We start from the raw sequence: 19,828 nt of genomic DNA, 5'->3' as shown, positions 1-19,828 counted from the left end.
TAGACCCCAATAAACTGAGTGTGGTGCAGGCCAGGGAGCCGTGTCCGTCTGTCTGTGTGGCACCAGGCAGCTGTGGTTTGTGCAGTCCTCGCAGTCAGAGGTCCCAGTGCCCCCACGGACCCTGGTTGTCCCCGCAGGTACAACCATGCGTGGGCAGTGCTGGAGCCCAGCTGCTGGACCCAGTTCACGCCGCAGCTGGGGCTGATGCTCCAGTTGGGCTGGGGCTGTTCAGATCTGCTCCGCCAGCCAGTCCGGGGCCTCTTCCCACTGCAGGACAGGGACAGCTCCGGCGGCTGCCCGCCGGGAGCAGGCCAGGTTAGCGCCCCTGAGGGTCAGCCCCTTTCGGGGAGGCACAGCCCCGTGCCTGCACACCTGGGCCTGCCTGGCGCAAGGGGGTGGGTGCCTGGCTCCGAGGGACCGCATCCGAGGCGCTGCCTGGCTGCCCCAGGGGAAGGGCAGGGGCTGTATCCCGGCCTCCCCCCACCACCCTGCTCACCTCTCGGCTCTGGCAGCCCTGGCCATGGCGGGGCTGAAGGGACAACCTTTCCCTCGGGGCTGGTCCTGCGCTCCGGACCCCGCTGGTCCCGGCTTTCCCTTGGGAGCAGGTGTCGCTGAGACGAGCTCCTGCTTCTGCCCTGGCTCCTGCTGTGAGCACACATGAAACCCCAAACCCTGACCCACCACCCAGCTGCCTCCCGGCTGCTCCAGCAATGCCCAGGGGGTTTCCAGAGCCCACAGTTGGTGCCCCGGGGGGGCCCTCAGGCCCCGGCTCTCACCGCTTTGCCTGGTGTGGCTGGGGGGGCCCAGGGAGCTGATGGGAGCAGGGCAGAGCCGCATCCTCCTGGCCGGGCGGCGGGATGCTGGCACTTCCCTCGGCAGGGACTGGCTGCAGTGTGGGGGGCCCCGGCAGCACCTGGGGGGCCAAGCAGAGCTGTCAGCGTGCCATGCCATGCCATGCTGTGCCGTGCCCCTCCAAAGAGATCCCCGGGGCCATACCTGGGACATGATGGCACCGGCTGGCTCAGGGCAGCACTGGGGGCACCCTGGGCAGCAGGGGCAGCCGGAGGCGGGAGCCAGTTTCTGCAAGAAGGAGAGGGCAGCGGGCAGTCTGCACAGCCCTTGCCCACTGCAGACGCTGCCGTGCCACGGTGCGGCCCGCGGAGCGTGCGGCCCGTTCTCCCCGTGCTCACCAGCAGTGGGGCCCAGCAGCTGGAGGCGGGGGTCCCGTTGGGCTGGAGGAGCCTCGCGGGGTGGCCCAGCAAGGCGCGGGGGCCACGGGCGCTCCAGGAGCTGCGGGTGGCTCTGTGGGATGGGCTGGCTGGGACGTCACCGATGAGGTCTGGAGCTGGCCGGGGTTGCCTGGAGAGCAGCAAGGGCGCGGGGCAGGACGCAGGCAGCCTCCAGCAGGCCTCCAAGCCCTGCCCGGCCCACGGGATCAGGGTGCCGGGGTTCCCTGTGGGATTGCCGCTCTGGGAGCAGGCAGCACATGGCACAGGGCCAGGCATACCCAGGCATGAGCCCTCCTGCCCCCTGCACATGCTGCCAAAGCCTCCCTGGCACAGGCATCCCCATCCCTGGGAGAGGTCGTCTGACACGGGGTCCTGTGCAGCCGGGGGGCTCCAGCTGCCCCCCAGAGCTGCCCCGCCGGATCCTTGAGCATCGGCTCTGAGCTCGTGGCTCCTGCGTGTGCCGGGGAGGGCTGGGGACCCGCCGTGCCTGAGCCGTTCGTTCTCCACCACGAAGTCCCGCAGGACGCTGTAGAGACTGGGCCAGGCTGGGGCTCTCCGCGAGGCCCTGGCCACGCTGCCCTCACCCACCGCAGCAGGGTGCTGCCCTTCAGGAGAGGACTGTCGCAGCCCTCCCCAGCCCAGCCCGGCCCCTGCCCTCGCGGGGGTCCCCGGGGCGGCCTCCGTGCTCCTCGCCGGCAGCCTGGGCAGACACAGCTGCCGGCGCAGGGAGAGGTTTTCCAGCTGTAGGGCCTGGATTTCTTCCTCCAAGGTCTGCAGCAGCTTCTCCCGGGACACCTGGGAGCATGAGGGGGCAGCTCAGGGGGGAGCCCCAGCAGCGGGGCAGAGCATCCTGCCCCTGCCCACAGCCACCACCTGCTGCCGTACCCTGTTAGCCACAGGCCTGGTGGTGACCCTCCGGGCCCGGCTGGCGTAGTGCAGCGTGCTCATCGTCTCCGAGAGGCAACGCGAGGACGGCGAGATGCAGGCAACCTGCCGACAAGGAAGAGCCGCAGGTGAGCTGCCAGCGGGGGGATCCCCCTGTCCCCTTCCAGCTTCCAGCCTCCCCCCCCCCCCCCGGATTTGTACACCCCACCCAGCCCCTCGCCCTTGCCCAGACTCCTCCATCCACGTACCATCAGCGTGATGCCCGAGCCGCCCAGGGAGCGGGCCAGCAGCCGGGTGAGCTTGCTGTCCCGGTAGGGGATGTGCGTCCGCTTCCCTCGGGGTTTGGCCAACGAAGAGATGCAGTGTCCTGGGAGAGAACGAGCCCCATTGCACCCTCTGTGGCTCCGCCGGGGTCCCGGGACCGGCTGCCGCAGAGGAGGGCTCCCCGGGGCCTCACCTAGGGCCAGCAGGCTGCGGTTGATGTTGTTGGCTTCCACGGAGAGCTCCCCGGTGGAGCCTGTGTCCTTCACCCGCTCGCTGCCGGCCAGGTCCACGAAGCACAGCGTGCCCTGCTTGCTGGGGCAGGCGCTGGGCTGGGGGCCCCGCGTTGCTGGGGATGATGCTCCGGCCCTGCAGCCCTCCCCGCTCACCCGCTGCGGCCGTGGCACGACCAGCCTGAGCCAGCGACCCCCCCCCCCCTCCCCCAGCAACCTCCCAGCCCCCCTGGGTTTGGGGTCTGTCTCCCAGCTGCTCGTTCCAGTCCCACCAAATCGTCCTCAGGGATGAGGACATGATGCCCCAGTCTGGGGCTGTTGGCAGCCCCCCGCGAAGAGCCCCGGCCCCCCCATGCCCTTCCCCATGTGCCCGGAGCAGGACGCGTGCTCACAGCCCGGCTGTGGACGTGGACGGTCAGAAGAGCGTGGCTGCGGCTCGAGTGCCTGTTGAGGGCATGCGCAGAGCTCCGGCGCCTCCGGGAACCTGCCCGGGGGGGACGGAGAGTTGCAGGGGTGCACGACACCCGGCACTGCACCCACTGCCCACCCCGGCACCTGCCCAGCCACTGCAGTGGCAGAGGGACAGTGCCCCACTCAGCTGCTGCCTGGGGCCCTCTGCCAGCCCTAGGGATGGCGCTGGATGCTGGGAAGCCACAGCTTCAACCCCACTGCATGGGGCTGAGGACTCCGCACTGGGTCCGGCACCTCCCTGACGTGGGACCATGCTCCCTGCGTGGCCCGGCCCAGCGCCCCTGGCTCAGCACCTTCCAGGAGCAGGTCGGCGATGGCCTCCAGGCTCTCGAACTCCACGCTGAGCTGGTTCTCTACGTAGAAGCCCCTGGATTTGCTCCACCGCAGGGGTAGAGCACAAGGCGGCCCCGGGCTCAGCAGGTCCCTGACCTGGGGGCAGACGGGGCTGGCAGAGGGGAGGCACGGGGGACAGCCCGGCAGGGCTGGGGCCGGGGCTGCCGGCGGTGCTGGCGCTGGGCAGCGGGGCAGGCGCTTACCTGCTCGTTGTAGATCTCCACGTAGGAGGCACTGAGAGCCAGGCCGGCGCCCCGGCTCCGGCTCTGCTCCAGGAGACACGCAAAGGACCTCTGCATCAGCCCCAGGAGACACGGAGCCGCCGGCTGGGCCTCGCTCTGCGCAGACACAGGAGGGAGAGCGGCCCAGAGGCCGGGGTCACGGCAGCTTTGGGTCCCCATCGGTGCCTCCTGCCCACTCCCACCAGCCCAGTGCCCGCAGTCCGGGCGAGAAGAGTCTGTCCCACGACCAGGATCAGGTACTGGAGGGGGACAGCCCCATACCTGCACCAGAGGCCCCATTAGGGTGTAGGTCTTTCCCGAGCCGGTCTGTCCGAAGGCAAAGACGGTGCAGGCGAAGCTGGGGGCAGATGCCGAGCATCAGGCATGGCTCCAGGCCGTGGCGTAGGGATGCCATCTCCCGGCACAGCCCGGGCAATGCAGACATGCCTGCGAGGCCTGGACGGGGTTCCTGGCCAGCCGGGAGCGTGGTGGGACAGCGGGGCTGGGACACCCGGGGGGGCTTGCAGGGACTCACCCGTCTATCGCCAGCTCCACGAGTTGTCTCATCCCGCTGCCTTCGAACACAGCTTCCTGGGAGGTGCCCGAGTCAAACACGGCGCTGAAGCCGAAGGTGGCATCGTGCCTGGCCGCGCTCACCTGCAGACGGGCGCAGGAGGGGCTCAGGGGGTGCCGGCGGCCCCGGCCCCCCGCAGCGCAGCGGCACTCACGTGGACGGTGCTGTCACCGAGGCTGTGCACAACCTGCCGGTCCCCTCGGCGCGTCTCCGTGCAGGTCAGTGGCCGGACCCTAGCCGGGGGGGACGGGACAGAAGTGTCGCTGCATGGGGATGCCCGGGGGGGTCCCGTTCTTCCTTCCCACAGGTCAGGCGCTGCCCCTGCCTCCCCGCACCAGTGTGTCTCCCGGGCAGGACGAGGCCACTGCTTCATCCTGCGCCACTTCCCCGCGCCCCCTGCCCTTCCTGCCCCCCCCTTACCTCACCACCACTCTCAGGCGCGTGTCTCTCCCCGCCACGGGGCCTTCTTGCTCCTCTCCTGGGCTCCTGCAGGAAAGCAAAGAGCAGCTGGGGGGGCGGAGGTGCCTCTCTTGCCCCCAGGGCTTGCCGGGAGCCCCCTGTGCTCCCCAGCCTTTCTGGGGGTCCCAGCCCCAGACCGTGCGGCCCAGGGGGGTGCACCGGTACCTGCTGCTCGGCCGGGGAGGGCTGCCAGGCGCTCGCTGCTCAGGCCCCGGCTCTGCTCCGGGACACGGTGCCTTCCCACCCTGCCGCGTCCCCAGGCCTCCCTCCGTGTCCCCGCTGACTTACGGTTTCTGCAGGCCCCGGGGCAGCGTTTTGGTCCTCGCACCCAGCTGGGGCTCCCGTCCCCGCTCCCCCTCCGGCTCCATTGGCCCCCAGCGCCCCTCGGCCACACGTTCAGGCGCTACTGGTGGCTGGCCAGCCCCGGCAGGAACCACCGCCAGCCAGCCTGGGGCTGCCCAGCAGAACAGGTACCACCGCTCCGGTTAAACATTGACCGGTGCCAGCCCCGCGGGAGAGCAGCCCGGGGGGGAGGGCAAGGCTGGGGGACAGGCAGCAAGCGCTGCCCCGTGTCACCTCGTCCCTGGCACCCAGCGAGGAGGGACAGACGGCCTCGGGGCTTGCAGGGCCCCGGCGCTGCCCGCGCTCCCTGCCCCGCTGGTGCCAGGCTTTGCCCTGACCCCTTGCTCCTCCCGGCCACTGGGGCCCCACCAGTGCCGGTGCTGCAGGGGCATCTCGGGGCCTCGACGGGGCTCCGTGGTGCTGAGACCTGGGGACGGCTACGGGTGGGGACCAGCCCGGAGCTGTTGGGGGACCAGTGGGAGGGGACCGGGCCCGGGAACCATCGGGGCGACCGGTGCTGGGAGCCGGTGGCGTTGCTGGTTCCAGGAGCCGTCGGGGAGACCGGCCCCAGGAGGGGCCGTGCGGGGAGCGCTGACCCTGGGGGCCGCCGCGGGGGGGGGGGGGGGGTCGGATCCCGCCGCCGCCGCCGCGGGTGCGGGGGGGCCCCGGCAACGCCGCCCGCTCGGGGCGGTCCCAGCCCGTCGGGGGGAGGCGCCGGGGGGGGGGGGGATAAAAGCCGGGGCGGCGGCGGGGCCGCGGGAGCAGGGCAGGATGAGCGCGGCCCCGGGCGCCTCCCGCGCCCCCCGGCCGCTGCTCCGCTTCCCCGACGGGCCGGGCGGCGGCGGGCGGGTGGCGGCGGGGAGCGGCGGCCCGGGGCCCGGCCCCTGCCCCTGCCCCTGCCCCTGCCCGGGGGGGCCGCGGAAGCGGCGGCGGACCACGTTCAGCCGGGGGCAGCTGTCGGAGCTGGAGCGGGCCTTCGCCGCCGTGCCCTACCCGGACATCGCCACCCGGGAGCGCCTGGCCGAGCTCACCCAGCTGCCCGAGGCCAAGATCCAGGTGAGCGGGGCCGGGGCACCCTCCCCACCTCCGGCCCGAGGCGTCGGGACCCCCCTTCCCCTCCCCCGGTGCCGGGCCGTCCCGTCGGGCCGGTGCCGGGCTTTCACGGCCGCCCCCGCCCAGCCCAGGTCTGGTTCCAGAACCGCCGCGCCCGCCGGATCCGCAGCGCCAAACCGGAGCCGCCGTCGCCGCCCGGGGAGCGGGACCCGCCCGCGCCGCCCCCCACCGCCGCCCCGGCCCCGGCCCCGGTCCCCGCGCTGCCGGAGCCGGGGGCCCAGGGCCCCGCCCGGGGCCTCCCCACCTCGCTGGGCTCCATCTCCGACCTCATCTACAGCGCGGCCATCACCAACCTGGGCGAGCCGTAGCCCCAGCAGGGCCCCCCGGGCCCCCCCGGCCCGGCTTAGCGCCGTGATTTTCAGTAGCGCGTGGAATTACTGCCGGCTCCTTCAGGTCCCTGCGATGCCATCCAATATCCTAAATGCCGGTGAGGCTCTGGCGGGGCCAGCTCCCGATCAGCCCCCTAATACCGACTAATCTTTCGGAAAAATACCTTAATCTGAGACAGTATCCGCAGATGATTGCGGCGCGGCCGCCCCTAATCCACGGGCATGTTCGCAGGTGCCGGCCGATCTCCCTGTATTGGATATTAAAGCGTGTTTGCAGAGGGGCTTAGCTGCCATCAGAGCATTAATCATCGTGTCCGGTCCTGGCACGTTGCCTGCTCGGCAGGTGTCCTGGCCCACAGCGCCCAGTGCCAGCCGCTGGGCCCCCTCCCCACTGCAGGGCCACCGGTGCCCCGAGCTGGCTCAGCTCTCTGCTCCAAGGCACCCGAGAAGCCCCTGAGCCACTCTTCCTCCTGGGTTTAAGTGACTGCTGGCGGCGGGAGCAGCCTTGGGACGGAGCTGCACCTTGCAGTCACATCTGGGCCCCTCGCTTCGACCCAGCTGGGACCCCCCGATGCTCTGGCAAAGCCCTTGGGGTCCCTCAGCCTCTGAGCGGAGGGACAAACCCAGCTTCTGCTGGCTGGCAGGGAGAGACCAGCTGGGGCCTGCAGGGATGAGGAGGGTTTTCCCGAGCCGGCTCAGCACAGAGCAGGCACTCGGCCTCGCATAGGTGGTGACCACCAGCGCCAGCTGGCAACGGCGAAGGGCGAGTGCTTCTCTGTGGCAGCCCAAGTTTCTGCCCCGGTCCCGCGGCCGAGGGGAGGCAGCTTGCCCGCAGAGGGGAAGGCAGCTGCCGGCTCTGCCTGCGGGTGCCCTGCCGCACTCCACAGCGTGGTACAGTGCTGCTCTGGCAGGCAGCTACGGCCTGTGCCCCTCCTCGGGGCCCCACGTTTCCTTTTGGCACTGACAGTCACAGGATCACGGATCAGGAGAAATGGCAACCCCCAGCGCAACTTCTCCCCACGTGAGAACGGGGTACAAGCTACGCCGAGGGAGCATCTGTCTGCTGAGCCGCTGGAGACAAGGCCGAAACCCCAACGTGGCTGCAGTGCTGCTGCATTAGATGCTGTCGTTCTGAACAGGTCTGCGCGGAGGGGAATGTACTTGCCACCAAACACGAGATGGGTCAGGTAACTGCCGTGCCGGTCACCAGTGAGTAACGCTCTCCCTAAAGCGGGTGAGGGACCAGGTAGGAGCAGTAAGAACCGGCCACGTGAGAGCACCGATTTCTGCAGGAGATGGAGCAGGATAAAGAGGGAGAAGGAAGATTCACAGCTCTCTATGGTGTCTTTTGGATGCCAGGCCAGCGTGCTGCATAGCGACAGAGGTCTCCCGTCAGGCAAGAAGAAGGTTGCAAATATAAACACAACACATTTATTTCCAACCCCCCCAGCAACTTCACAAAAGAACTGTAACAGCAGCAGCTGACACCCCTCTCTATACTGGGATAGTATGAGTCCACTGCTGTTGGCTCTTCTGTTCTGCAGCTGCAAGATCTTTAACCCATGATTTATTTCAGGAACGTAAGGAGTGGGCAAGCAAAGGACGAGGCCTGAGGAATGCAGCAGTTTTCCTGGTAACAGCAGCAGGTACAAACAGTTGATAGCCCAAGGCTAAACCTGCCCCAAATAAATGACTCCTGGGGAGGGCAAAAGCCTCCAGCACGAGGGTCACAGTTCGCAGGGAAACGCACAATCACAGTTTCCCGAGGTCTCCTTCGAGGGTCCGCACCATTACGTACAACTCGGCCAAGCCAACCACTGAGGCCACAATTACCGCTGACAGGATGCGCTGGGGACACAGAAACAGCGAGAGATAAGTGACCCCCGCGGGTGCGCTCAGGCTGCTGCCTGGTGCCAGGCAGCGCATCTGCCGCTCCGGTCTGGCCTGCACGACGCGCCCCACGCGGGATCCGGGTGCCGCGGGCCTCCGCGCTCACTCACCGCAGCCATCTCCGCAAAGATGTACTGGCTGCCCAGGTACGTGCAGGCAAACGCAGCCGCCACGGTGACAATGAAGTTGAATATGGTGATGACCACAGCTTTAACGGATCGAACTGGAGAGAAGGGAGAAAGGCGGTGATTTTTAGGAAAGGCTAGAAGCTGCTTGTTATGTAGCCTTGGAGAGAAGGGTTTGGGACAAGCTATCATCCTGCTAACTGAATCTGCCAGTGACTGCCTCCGTTTGGCTACAAGAATATTCCCGAATTTCCATGCTTTATGCCTCCAGAAATATCTGTAGGAACTATAAGTGGGCTGCTCCTTTACTCGAGGAACACTTCTGTGCATCCAAACCATCCAGCGAGATACTGCAGCTTGGAGCAGGGAGGGCTGTCGGATGTCAACAACTAGTGATGCGACAGTTCCCAAGACTGATTTTTCTGCCTGTAGCTACACACTGCCTGGTGTCAGCAGGAGAGGCAGCCACTCACCTTGCCTCCCAAAGTCGGCCAATGTCCCGTACCGGTTCAGCTCCTAAAAGAAAGGATTAAAACAACTTGTGTTGTATTGTATTTTAATAACAGAAGCAATACCAATATAATATCCTGTCTGAACGACTCATTCAGAAATACATCTGGCTTCTGTGGGGCTCTAGCAGTGGTCAGACACGCTGTAGGTGAGAAGCGGTTCTGTAAAGCCTGTGTTTCTCTCGATTTGTGCTTGCGGTCAGTCTACGACACTGAGAAGGGGTGATTTCTAAACCCGGCTCACATCCCCCCTCCATTACATTCATTCTACTGGGGAAATTTCCTTTGCTATCTGTCACATTGCTACCTGTCATGCTTTTGAGGAAGGATTTCTGAATGGATAGCAAATACCCCCCCACACATGGCATAACTCCAGGAGCCTCGGGTAATTAGAATACTAGAACTTAAAATACAGATCAAAAGGTCATCCGGCCTCTCCTGTCCTTCAAGTCAGCTTCAGCTTAGCTGGTTTGGGGATAACGCCAATTTGGCAGCCTGGGTGGACTCATTTAGTTTTTTAAAGAGACGGGCTTTTGGCAGCCTGCCTTCAGGGGGTGGCAGACAGCTGGGGAGTGCGTCCCGGGCGCCAGTCCGCGGCGCTCACCTGGCCGGTGACGTTGCGGGTCATCCGCCGGTACTCCTCGTTGGCGAGCCGGGCCTTGATCCGCTCCAGCCGCGCCACCAGCTCGGGGTTCTGCGGGAGCAGAGAGCCGCCGTGAGGGCCGGGGCCGGGGCTGCTGCCGGGCCCGTTCCCGGCCCTCACCTACCCGCGGCGGCACCGGCACCTCGGGCAGGGCGATCTCGCTGCCTTCCAGGAGCTCGTGGAGATACAGCGGGGACCCTGCGGGAGGCGGCGGTTAACGGCGGCCGGGGCCGGGCGCGGCCTAGCCCGGTCCCCCGGCCCTACCTGCCTCCCGCAGCGCCCCGTGCAGCCGCCGCAGCAGGCTGAAGGGCACCAGGGCGCCGCCGGAGCCCAGCGCCGCCTCCAGCTCGGCCCGCAGGCCGGCGGGGAGCCGCGCCAGCTCGCCGCTCGCCACCGCCCGCCTCAGCCGCGGCCCGGCCCGCACCGACGACGCCATCTTGGCCGGCCGGCCGCCGCCGTGCTAGAGCGGCGCGGCGCGCCTCGCGAGGGCCGCCGGGAAGCAGGCGGCGCGGGGGGGGTGGGAAGGAGGCGGACGCGCGGTGCATTGTGGGCTGGCGGCGGGGTCGGCCCGGCCGGCGCGATGTCGGGCTGCGCGGCGCGGCGGTACGTGGCGGCGGCGCTGAGCCGGTGCCGGGCCCGCGGGCTGCCGCTCTGGGAGCCCCCCCCGGCCCGCGGGCCCCGGGCCCTGGGCGCGGGGGGCGCCGCGGCCATCCAGCTCCTGCCGCGGCGGCACCTCTCGTCGCGGTGAGGCCTGTGGGGGCGGCGGCGGCGGCGGCGGCGGGGGAGGGTGGGGGGAAGGGACGTGGGGGGGTGTCAGGGGGCGCTTGGGCCTGGGGGGGCAGGGGGTGGGGGGCGCCTAGGGGTGGGGGGAAGGGAGGAGTGTGAGGCTGTCAGGGGTGTTTGGGTCTGGCTGGGGGGGGTTAGGGGTGGGGGGCGCTTCAGGAAGGGAGGGGTGTTTGGGGCTGGGAGTACAGGTAGGGGGTGTGGGGGGCTGTCAGGGGTGTCTGGGGGTAGGGGGTATGGGGGGCGCTTAGGGGGTGACGGGGGAAGAGGGATGTGGGGGCTGTCTGAGAGCCTTTGGGGATGGGTGTGGGGGTGGGGGGCTGTCAGGGGCAATTGGGCATAGGCAGATTGTGGGAGGGATGGAGGGGCTGTCGGGGGGACAGGGTTGTGGGAGAGGGGCAACTGGGGGGTTGGGGTAACTGGACAGGGAGTGTGGGGGGTGCCGAGGGCAATTGGGGAAGGGGAGACTGGTGAAGAGGTCACTGGGGATGTGTGGAGAGCAGGGAAGGGGGTGGGTGCAGGTGGGGGGTGTCGCACCCTGAGGGAGGTACAGGGTGGGGGTTTTACCCGGCCAGCAGCGGGGGCTCAGGGTGCTTTGCGCCGCACGCGGCTCTCCCGGCCCGCGGGGGCAGGTTCGGCACCAGCTGGGCAGCTCCGTGCGCGCCCAGCAAACCCGCTCTCTCCTCCTAGAAACCGGCCGGAGGGCAAAGTGCTGGAGACGGTGGGGGTGTTTGAAGCACCAAAGCAACACGGCAAATATGAGACAGGCCAGGTAAGCAGTCTTGGGGAGCGGAGCTGAGCCTGCAGGCTTCTGCCACAGAGGTAGAGTAGCTGCGTGATTTACCTGCAAGAAGGCTCCTGCCTAGTAGCAGAAGGCCAGAAATTTCACAGTTCAGCGCTCCTTGTCCCTGCTGTGTCTGCAGTTTGTCAGTCATCTGACAGTAGGAAATTGATAAGAATGTGCAACATGCCACAACTGTTCATGCAATGGTATTTGCTCTGCTGATTTTATTTAGGCATAGTTTCCCTTTGGCAGCAAAAAAGTCAATTGCCAAATTTGAGAAATAAAGCTAAATTTGTCATTTCTATGCTTATGACTCAGATATCTGTTTCTCCATCTTTGAGTGGTCTCTTTCATTCTGGTCTCCTTTTCTGCACTTCTGATGTCCAGTATGTTATAACTGATTTAGTCATTCATTTTAATGGGATGGAGATGACGTGAATTTGTTCTTTCATCCCAAGCCGCTTATGTTCCCTCTTTGTCTCTGCTCCAGGTCTACACAATGGTGATTCTCCCTTTATCTCTGTCCTACACGTGTAGGCTCCATGTAAACATTGCTAGTTCTACCTCTATAAAATTTTTTAAGATATTATCAGAAAAGGGCTTTTGGCTCTATGTTTTCTGTTGTACCTAAGTTGACAGAAGCTTGCTATGTATTAAAATGTAATTATTTGTTCTTTTCAGCTATTTCTTCACAGTGTGTTTGGCTATCGAGGAATAGTTCTGTTTCCCTGGCAAGCCAGGCTTTATGATCGAGATGTTGCTTCTCCTGTCACAGAAAAGTGAGGATTTGTTCTTGTTTGCATGCTGTTATATTACTGTATTTACATTTCTTTGAGTTTCTTGGTCAGGGTAAACAAGCCTTTTTAAGGGAGACAATGGTACAAGTCTGTTTTGCATGAACATCAGTTGAAAGAGAGGTGCTCAAACAAGAGAGATTGCATGAGTATTAATTTTGTTTTAATTAAGAGACAGGATGGAATTATGAGGGAAGAGTGTGTCTGTCTAGAAAATAAAAATCAAGCCTCTCCACTTTTTTTTTTTTTTTTTAGTAAAACAAAACTTTGTGCTGCTTTTTGAGTTAGGACTAGGCTCCTGTGTTAAAATTGCAGGCTGCTTCCTGTATAGATTGCCAGTGAGTTGCATTTGTCACCTGCTTCCCCAGTTTCAACCTGGTGGGCTAAGTTTATCCATCTGATAGACTGAGTCCCTTTTTATTTACTTCCCTCACCGCTCCCTTCCATTTCTCTCCCTGGCTCTTGTTGGAGGTATGCCAGGTGAGTGGGTGTTTGGACTTGGAAAAGACTGAGGAGCGAGCAGATAGCGAATGAGCGAGCAGTGAAAACAGCTACCCCAGACGGGATACTGGACTGACCGGAAGAGCTTCCGAGTCATCTGAAAACAGAGCTGTTGTGCCAGCGACAGGCACCGTTGACTGTCATCCCAGCTCATTTATCGTTGTGTGGGTGGATGACATGAATATAATTTGGATGGAAATTGAATGATTGCAGACTCTGAAATGTACTTTAAAAATTACTGTTTATGAGTGGGCTTGCTCCTGGTAAGAACAGTTTGCTGCCGTGTGGAAATGAACTCTCTCCCGTCCTGCGTACTAGCTCAGGCGAGGGGGGTGGGCTTGTGCTTGTGCACGGGTTAGCGGGGCTGCTCTAAGCTCAGCGCTCTGCTTTTCCGTTTAGGAGCGAGAATGCGGCAGGACATGGTTCCAAAGAAGTCAAAGGCAAAACGCATACTTACTATCAGGTGTTAATAGATGCCCGGGATTGTCCGCATATAGTAAGTAACCAGTAATCTTTTTACTGAAACTCAGAGGTCTTCTCCTATATGAATTCTCTAAATGTACAGCTACTGGAATAAAAAGGCTGACAGAGTGCTGCTAAGATGACTAACCTGAGTTCTTATCCTGGGAATGTTTGGAACTTTTAGGCCAAAGTCATTCTTGAAGTCATAATTTCCCTGAGAAAGGTAGTCTGGAGTGTCATATCACTGTTTTCTGAGCCATATTTCCCCTCTCCAGCCTCAGTTCCTCTTCCTGTTGGTATTCGTATTCTGTTGCATATAGCTCATTATGAATGTGGGTGACAACACCAAAAACCCTCTTCGCTTGATGTTTGAATGGAGAGTTAGTCTAGAGAAATTAAAAAAAGAAATGTTCTGATGTGAATTGGTTAAGTAAAATAAAAGTTACACACTTAGGAGAGAACTGTATATTAAAACCTGGCTGGAGACTGGCCTGCAACATTCTGTACTGAAAAATATAAATCTCCCTTTTTCTCAGTCCCAGAGATCGCAGACAGAAGCGGTTACGTTCCTGGCAAATCACGACGACAGCAGAGCCCTCTATGCCATACCAGGTGAGTGATGTGCGCCTGGGGGTGCGTTTGGAGCTTTGTGGAGATGTGGACTGTTGGGATGCGAGGTTGGAAGAGTCGTAAATCTCTTCTGAGCTACCCTTTACTGGAGAAGTTCAATGGCTTGTGGGGTTTCTTTTTCAGGTTTAGACTATGTAAGCCATGAAGACATCCTTCCCTACAGCTCCACTGATCAAGTGCCCATCCAGCATGAGCTCTTCGAGAGGTTTCTCTTGTACGACCAAACAAAAGGTAACTTCTGGCTCAGAGGGAAATCTTTGAAGCCAGCTGCTTAACGTCTTCTAAGACAAGTATCCAGAACTCATCATCTTAGATACAGTGTAAAATTGTGGTCTGCTTTGGGTTTTGTTACAGTAAAGCCTCCTTTAAATAATTTTTGTAACTATGCGAAAGCTCTAAGGGGAGGACACTTGGTTACAGCGTGCCTCTCCTGCTAAGCAGTCATCTTTCCCCTCCCTGCAGTTCCACCTTTTGTAGCAAGGGATACACTGTGTGCGTGGCAGGAAAAGAACCATCCCTGGTTAGAGCTCTCTGATGTGCACCGAGAAACCACAGAGAACATCCGAGTCACAGTCATCCCTTTCTATATGGGCATGAGGGTAGGTCTGCGTTGCACGTTGCTATGTTAGTTTTGCGATCTGTTTATCTTGCATGTTTTTCTAAGGCCAGTATACTGACTGAAGTTACCTTCTGCTCTTACTGGAGAAATGACTTTTTATCATAGTTGTGATTTCATTGTCATTATTTCCAGCAGAGGTATGAACTTGAAACCCTTTTCTCATACGTTTTTGGAGAATGGCTCCTGCAACTTGGCTTTTGCTTGTTACTTGTAGGATGTGAAATACCCTGGACTGTTCTGCAGAACAGTGTTAGCAAGATATTCATGAAGATTTAGGAAAGCCTGTACATTGATCCTTGACTGCCTGAGTCACAGATGGGCATGTATGTAAGGTGACACTGAGGCCGTCTGCCCTATAATGAAAGACATGCTGTTAACCTGTCCAGCAGTGAGGTGGTGGGTGCCGAGGTCCGTTTTCTGGTTCTAATGCAGATCAGAAGGTTTGGCTAAAGCCTTCTGGGTTTAGCTGGTACTATGTGCTCTCTAAAGCTTAATAATTTGATGTTCAGCATCCAAAATAATAAGACCTGATGTTGGCCAACAGTTTTCTGAGCGGGAGGGCTGGGAATTACATCGGCAGTTTGATTTCTGAATCTAGTCAAGTACGGCTGCCTGGGAACCTGGGCTGTTACGGGTGAAAGTTCTGATGTGGAATTGCAGCTTCCATGGAGCCCAAATGATATTTTTCCTAACATGGTCAGACAAAGAGATGCCTGAAGGCAAGGATTCAAGTGTTTCTAGACCTGTATAAAGTGCGTAATTAACATGGGGATCCATTTTTGGTCAACCCTCCATAGTCACAAGATCCTTGAAATTCTCCCACCTCATGATTACATGTCTAGAGCAGAGCCAGTGCCAGGCGGTAACTGATGGACTGCTTTGGAGAGCAGCTGTCTTTGTGCTCACGGGAGTTGTCTGCGTCAGTCTGGCATGGAGCGTGAGCCCCTGTGCTTGTGCTGTGCTGACAGCTGAAGAGGTTTTGGCACTGAGCTTTGAGGGACAGCTGCTAAAGTCTTTTGTTTCTCTTGACAGGAAGCCCAGAATTCCCATGTCTACTGGGTAAGTGCCTTCTGTTTCACAAAGCAGCTAAAGGGAAGGAATTTATTTGCTGTGGCATCACTGCTGTGTGATAAGCTCTGAGGAAGAGTAGCCCTTGCCTGGCAACTGTTTCCCAATATTGACTGTGGGTTATTGGCAATTTGCAGTTGATTCCAGTTCTTGATCACGGTCTTTCTTCTGTCTAGTGGCGCTACTGTATTCGCTTGGAGAACCTTGACAGCGAAGTCGTACAACTACGAGAACGGCACTGGAGGATATTTAGCTTGTCCGGCACCTTGGAAACTGTCAGAGGTCGTGGGGTTGTAGGAAGGGTAGGTATTGTGTAATATCATGTATTTCTTTTGGGAAATGTAGCCTTTTGCTTGGGCTGAGTTAGCAGTCAGTTTCTTAATGGACATTTTTAGATGGAATACAAAATGAGCTATGAAAAATATCACGTGAGGAGCTTTTCATCTGTTGTTAATACTTGTGAGCTGAAACCTCACACTGAGTGTTAGAGAATGGTCCTAAATGACTGATAATGGGAAAACTGCAATTCTCCTGCTACTCACTGGGTGAGTTGTTTGTCATCTAGTTGATAGTGATTCTCAGGGTGTTAAGCAGAGAAGAGGAACTGGTGCTAAGTACCATTTTGAAGCCCATGGATCTCTGTTTTTCTTGTTGCTGTGTAAATTTCCTGTTGATGGGTGGCTGTGGAGAAATCTTAAGATCTGCTGCTGATGTAGAGTGGTCTCTTCTTGTCTTCTCAGGAGCCAGTTTTATCCAAAGAACAGCCAGCATTTCAGTACAGCAGTCACGTCTCCCTGCAGGCATCCAGTGGTCACATGTGGTAAGGAGCATTTATTACTGCAGTAGTATTTAGATGTAGGACCCCACAGCGCTGATCTGGGACGCACAGAGTTTGCAGTCTGGAATTAAGACTCAAAGGTGGGTAGAAGTGGGCTGCACAGGACATACTTGATAGTTAAAACGGGTGTTTTTATGAGCTACTCTATAGTAATAGTCCCAGTTAGAGATAAGAACATCTGCTGATTCCCTGCACTGAGAGAGGCTCCAGACTAATTTATCCTCTTTCTCTGGTCTGTGCCAGACTGGATTTGAAAAGAGCTGGAGCAGTTCTCCATCATCAGCTGATGTACTTGGTTTCTATCCCTCTCAGTCCTCAGTGTGAGAGGCATGTCTTCATGCATGCACAAGTATTCCCTGCACTTTCACCGGGCTTTGACTCTCCCTGAGTGAAGCTGTGCAGTTCTGTGTCCAAGGAGTTGGCGTGCGGGATTATTCCCAATTTAGGTCAGATAAGGCCTTCAGTCTGACATTAAAGTCTCCTCTTCTGTAGGTGTGGGCAAGAAAGTGTTCAGGTTGAGCTGTTCTTTTCCTGTGCCTTGGGGCTGAAACAGATTCCCTTCCCTTCGAGTGCGTTGGCACACTTAGTGTCATCTCTGTGGGGCCAGGAAATGCACTGCCAGCTCTTGCCTTTTGTATGACAGGTCCTTCTGGCTTGTGTTTTTTGAGTAAATCTGTTTTAGAAGTTAAGCTGCCTTGGAATTGCCTGAGTTGGAAAATGCATGAGAGCAGCTCTTTGCCTATGAGATACACCTTTGTTAGCGCTGTTTGCCATGCTATGTATTTGCAGTTGCCTGAATGCATGCCCTGGGGAATTAAAACAGCTTGTTTAGTGTTTTTTTCCTCTCTACATGCATCCTGAAGAGAAGGAGACAAAGGTTCTGAAGTTCAGAAGCTGTGCTCGGCTTGGCTTCTTTTGTCCTTATTTGTGTCCTCTGCCTAATGAGAACCTACTACTGTATCTCCACAGTCCTCTTGCCTGTGCCATATTCTGCAGTACACAGTGGTCTGTATTTCAGGGCAGTGAGAGTTCTTCTGGAGACGTGGCAAATGCTTCTTCTGTATAAGAACGAATAGATTTGGTTCTTCAATGCCCTTTCTGAAATTCAGAGCAGAAGCTGCTCCGAGTTATGTCTGTGACGGGATTTCGTAGTTGTTCCAGACTTCTTAACCAGTGGAGCTTCTGCCAAGAAATAAGAATCTGAATTTACTGGTAATCAGTTTGTAAAAATAGCTCAGATGGTTCTGTCCCCTTTGTGGTGGGTTTGAGGTAAACAGTGCTGCAGATGCTTGGGGTGCAATATAGCTCCTGGGGGCTCCAGTCATGACATCTCTCTTCAGGAAGTGTACATCAGAGATGTGTTGTAAACTGCCCAGGAGTATTGTAATAACTGAGTCACCTTGGCAGAGAGGTGTGCTTGCTGCCAAACCGGCCTTGCAAACGCAGCCCCAGAGTCCCTCTGCAGGATATGGAAAAGTTCATTTCTTGCCTTTTAGCTGATGATTCCTAGCTGTGTTTGCCCCCGGCCTCGGTGTGATCGCTGCCTTTATCTTGCAGGGGTACTTTTCGATTTGAGAGGCCTGACGGCTCCCACTTTGATGTCCGAATCCCACCCTTTTCTCTGGAAAGCAACAAAGACGAGAAGACCCCCCCCTCCGGCCTTCACTGGTAGAGCAGACTGAGTGCCAAGACCCACAGACAACTGTGTGTGTTGTAGACCTTTGCCTCCCCATCACACTGCAGCCAGGAACACGGAGCTTTTAAACATTTTAAACCATTTTTGTTTTAACCGTTGTCTAACGGGGAGGTTTTTTTGAACTTTAATACTGGCTCTCTCAGGCTGCTTGTAAACATAAGCTCTGTTACAGTTAACCCTTCCGTCTGTGGCACCTGCTGGGGTTGGAGCTGGGGAGTTAGATCTGTGCTGCTGCAGAAGATTGGCCCACTCAGCAGGCCTGGACCCCTTCCGATGTGTTGTGACTTCTCTGCAATATGAGGTTTCTCTAATAAACTGGCCCTTCCAGTTGCAACCCGTCTTCCTTTGTAAACCAAGGCCTGGGTTTTGCATCAAGCCTGCCCCAGCCTGTTTCTCCCCCCTCACCCATGTGCAAAGTGGAATAAGCCCAAACTTCTTACTGCTTCAGCAGAGAAGATTTTTAGGGAGCAGAAGAGTGAGCCGTTCCGCTTCCTAGTGAGGCGCAGCCTTCCTGCAATGCAGCTGCTTTCTGGGATTTAGCCAAGGTGTGGCAGAGCAGCCTGAAAGCCGCACTCCCTCTGCACAGCTCTGAATGGCACTGCTCGTCTGGACTGTGCTGGAGGGATGCCGAGCCCATTTGGTTGGAGAAGGGAGTGCAGAAGTGCAAAGGCCGTTTGGCAGGTGGTGCTGAGCAGGCTGCTGCGTGTGGAGCACAGGCCAGCTTGTGGTGGTAGTGCAGGACAGGTGGACAGGAGCCCTCCCCTGCTGCAAGGTCTTGCCTAGCGTGAGAAATGTGCTGCTTAACTGCTAGAGGTTACTCCTGTGCCCGTGACGTGGTGGCAACCATATCTCTTTGGTTGGTAGTTTCTGCTTCACCAGGAAGGGCTTGTTTTAACCTGGAGTACTGAAGCCGCAATGAGCTGGTGCTTGGCTTCCTACTCCTGCTTTCTGAGGTCAACAGGTCTTAACTTTTGTACACTGGGCAGAGGGCCCTGCAGAGCCGAGCAGGTGCAGGTCAGTGAAATTCCCATATGCTTATGATGTATAGGTTTGTGGGATTTTTGCTTTTACATACGAAGGGCCTAGTCTACAGTGCAAATCAGGCATTAGCTATTTTGCAAGCCAGAACTGTGCTTGCAGGTGCTCTGAGGATTGCCGAGATCCCCGAAGGCTAGCAGAGAGACGTGGGCCTCTGCGGTGGGACCCTTTTGGCTGCCTGTGGGCTTTCAAGGCCAGACTGGGCAACTCACAGGAGCGGAGGTAGATGGCTTTGTGATGTGAAGGCTGGGCAAAAAAAGTTTCAAACAAATATTGCTTCTCTCCTTGGTCTTGCTTAAATGACAAGGGATAAATAACTAATGTGACTTTTTTTCCTTTCTGATTTGAACATATTCCAGTTGTCCCCTCTTCCCGAGTCCTCCCCTCTGAACTGCCTTTTTGCCTTTGGATCTGCTGCGGGCATCCCAGCTGACAGACAAACGGCCTTCAGAGATGGCACTGGGAGAGACTCACACGCTGTCTTGCAGCCAACTGACACGTACATAGGAATAACTACTGCTGCTTAGACAGTGTTTAGTTGTCACCAGTCCCTTAATTTCCTGACTTCCCTCCTCTCAGGTAGGATGTGCTTTCTTCACTGTTCTTCAAGCTAAAAGGTTAATAGTCAGCTTGCCTTTAGGGACAGGAGAGGATCGGTGTAAAGAACAGCCGGCAGCTGCCGGTGCTGAGCTGATTCCCTAGCAGGAGGGATAAGGGAGGATGATCCCGCGCGCTGCTTTTCCCTTCCGTGTCACTGCTGAGTAGCAGCTGCGCTGCCTTTCCCCGGGTTTACTGGCTTCGGTTTTGCTGGCCATGGCGACGCTGCTGTAAATGTTTAACCGCGCTGCTCGCCTGCCTGCGCTCCCGGGGGGGGAGGCGCTGCCCGGGGGAAGGCCGCCTCGTCGCCGCGGGCCGCCTCTCCCCTGCGGGCGCGCAGCTGTACGAGCGCCGAGCAATAAAGCACTGAGGAACGGCCGCGGGCTCTGCCTCTGATTTCC

The 19,828-nt window shown here is 58.8% G+C and overlaps 4 protein-coding genes across 7 annotated transcripts; 2 read left to right on the top strand and 2 right to left on the bottom strand.

The window, feature by feature from the left end:
* Window positions 1–182: 182 nt before the first annotated feature.
* Window positions 183–5,554, bottom strand: KIF12 (kinesin family member 12). 2 transcript variants are annotated; one of them, XM_067309467.1, is made up of 16 exons: window positions 4,955–5,554; window positions 4,628–4,693; window positions 4,362–4,440; window positions 4,169–4,290; window positions 3,916–3,991; window positions 3,616–3,750; window positions 3,373–3,508; window positions 3,001–3,092; window positions 2,572–2,707; window positions 2,363–2,481; window positions 2,115–2,219; window positions 1,191–2,024; window positions 997–1,080; window positions 777–913; window positions 497–642; window positions 183–293 (listed from the first exon to the last, which is right to left on the bottom strand). In XM_067309467.1, exons 1-16 carry the CDS (start codon window positions 5,032–5,034, stop codon window positions 229–231), a joined length of 2,412 nt encoding a protein of 803 aa, XP_067165568.1. In that variant the 5' UTR covers window positions 5,035–5,554; the 3' UTR covers window positions 183–228. The 2 variants fall into 2 exon arrangements, with proteins under 2 accessions (XP_067165568.1, XP_067165567.1); XM_067309466.1 differs by having other exon boundaries at window positions 497–645; window positions 4,955–5,553.
* Window positions 5,555–5,779: 225 nt separating this feature from the next.
* On the top strand, window positions 5,780–6,523 carry SEBOX (SEBOX homeobox). The gene is made up of 2 exons (XM_067309472.1): window positions 5,780–6,064; window positions 6,193–6,523. Exons 1-2 carry the CDS (start codon window positions 5,780–5,782, stop codon window positions 6,427–6,429), a joined length of 522 nt encoding a protein of 173 aa, XP_067165573.1. The 3' UTR covers window positions 6,430–6,523.
* Window positions 6,524–7,865: 1,342 nt separating this feature from the next.
* On the bottom strand, window positions 7,866–10,085 carry TMEM199 (transmembrane protein 199). 2 transcript variants are annotated; one of them, XM_067309470.1, is made up of 6 exons: window positions 9,882–10,085; window positions 9,742–9,815; window positions 9,579–9,668; window positions 8,939–8,981; window positions 8,451–8,563; window positions 7,866–8,298 (listed from the first exon to the last, which is right to left on the bottom strand). In XM_067309470.1, exons 1-6 carry the CDS (start codon window positions 10,051–10,053, stop codon window positions 8,203–8,205), a joined length of 588 nt encoding a protein of 195 aa, XP_067165571.1. In that variant the 5' UTR covers window positions 10,054–10,085; the 3' UTR covers window positions 7,866–8,202. The 2 variants fall into 2 exon arrangements, with proteins under 2 accessions (XP_067165571.1, XP_067165572.1); XM_067309471.1 differs by having other exon boundaries at window positions 9,760–9,815.
* Window positions 10,086–10,178: 93 nt separating this feature from the next.
* Window positions 10,179–18,126, top strand: POLDIP2 (DNA polymerase delta interacting protein 2). 2 transcript variants are annotated; one of them, XM_067309848.1, is made up of 11 exons: window positions 10,179–10,361; window positions 11,091–11,172; window positions 11,866–11,963; window positions 12,879–12,975; window positions 13,478–13,553; window positions 13,695–13,802; window positions 14,034–14,170; window positions 15,223–15,249; window positions 15,435–15,560; window positions 15,999–16,078; window positions 17,654–18,126. In XM_067309848.1, exons 1-11 carry the CDS (start codon window positions 10,198–10,200, stop codon window positions 17,766–17,768), a joined length of 1,110 nt encoding a protein of 369 aa, XP_067165949.1. In that variant the 5' UTR covers window positions 10,179–10,197; the 3' UTR covers window positions 17,769–18,126. The 2 variants fall into 2 exon arrangements, with proteins under 2 accessions (XP_067165949.1, XP_067165950.1); XM_067309849.1 differs by lacking the exon at window positions 15,223–15,249.
* Window positions 18,127–19,828: the final 1,702 nt, after the last annotated feature.

Source organism: Apteryx mantelli, chromosome 22, assembly GCF_036417845.1.
Source record: "Apteryx mantelli isolate bAptMan1 chromosome 22, bAptMan1.hap1, whole genome shotgun sequence".
Classification (NCBI taxonomy): Eukaryota; Metazoa; Chordata; class Aves; order Apterygiformes; family Apterygidae; genus Apteryx; species Apteryx mantelli.
Note: the sequence above shows the minus strand (reverse complement) of the source record. Positions and strands in the feature narration are given on the sequence as shown.

Bases quoted from the DNA above. Each gene is read 5' to 3' on its own strand.
- POLDIP2 (XM_067309848.1), top strand. From the start codon at position 10,198: ATGTCGGGCTGCGCGGCGCGGCGGTACGTGGCGGCGGCGCTGAGCCGG. The intron at 11,173-11,865 runs GTAAGCAGTCTT...TGTTCTTTTCAG, and splicing joins GCAAATATGAGACAGGCCAG to CTATTTCTTCACAGTGTGTT. The intron at 13,803-14,033 runs GTAACTTCTGGC...CCCTCCCTGCAG, and splicing joins CTTGTACGACCAAACAAAAG to TTCCACCTTTTGTAGCAAGG.
- SEBOX (XM_067309472.1), top strand. From the start codon at position 5,780: ATGAGCGCGGCCCCGGGCGCCTCCCGCGCCCCCCGGCCGCTGCTCCGC. The intron at 6,065-6,192 runs GTGAGCGGGGCC...CGCCCAGCCCAG, and splicing joins TGCCCGAGGCCAAGATCCAG to GTCTGGTTCCAGAACCGCCG.
- TMEM199 (XM_067309470.1), bottom strand. From the start codon at position 10,053: ATGGCGTCGTCGGTGCGGGCCGGGCCGCGGCTGAGGCGGGCGGTGGCG. The intron at 9,669-9,741 runs GTAGGTGAGGGC...CTGCTCCCGCAG, and splicing joins AGGTGCCGGTGCCGCCGCGG to AACCCCGAGCTGGTGGCGCG. The intron at 8,299-8,450 runs GTGAGTGAGCGC...CTGTGTCCCCAG, and splicing joins TCTTTGCGGAGATGGCTGCG to CGCATCCTGTCAGCGGTAAT.
- KIF12 (XM_067309466.1), bottom strand. From the start codon at position 5,034: ATGGAGCCGGAGGGGGAGCGGGGACGGGAGCCCCAGCTGGGTGCGAGG. The intron at 3,093-3,372 runs GTGCTGAGCCAG...CCCCCCGGGCAG, and splicing joins CGCCGACCTGCTCCTGGAAG to GTTCCCGGAGGCGCCGGAGC. The intron at 646-776 runs GTGAGAGCCGGG...GTGTGCTCACAG, and splicing joins CAGCCACACCAGGCAAAGCG to CAGGAGCCAGGGCAGAAGCA.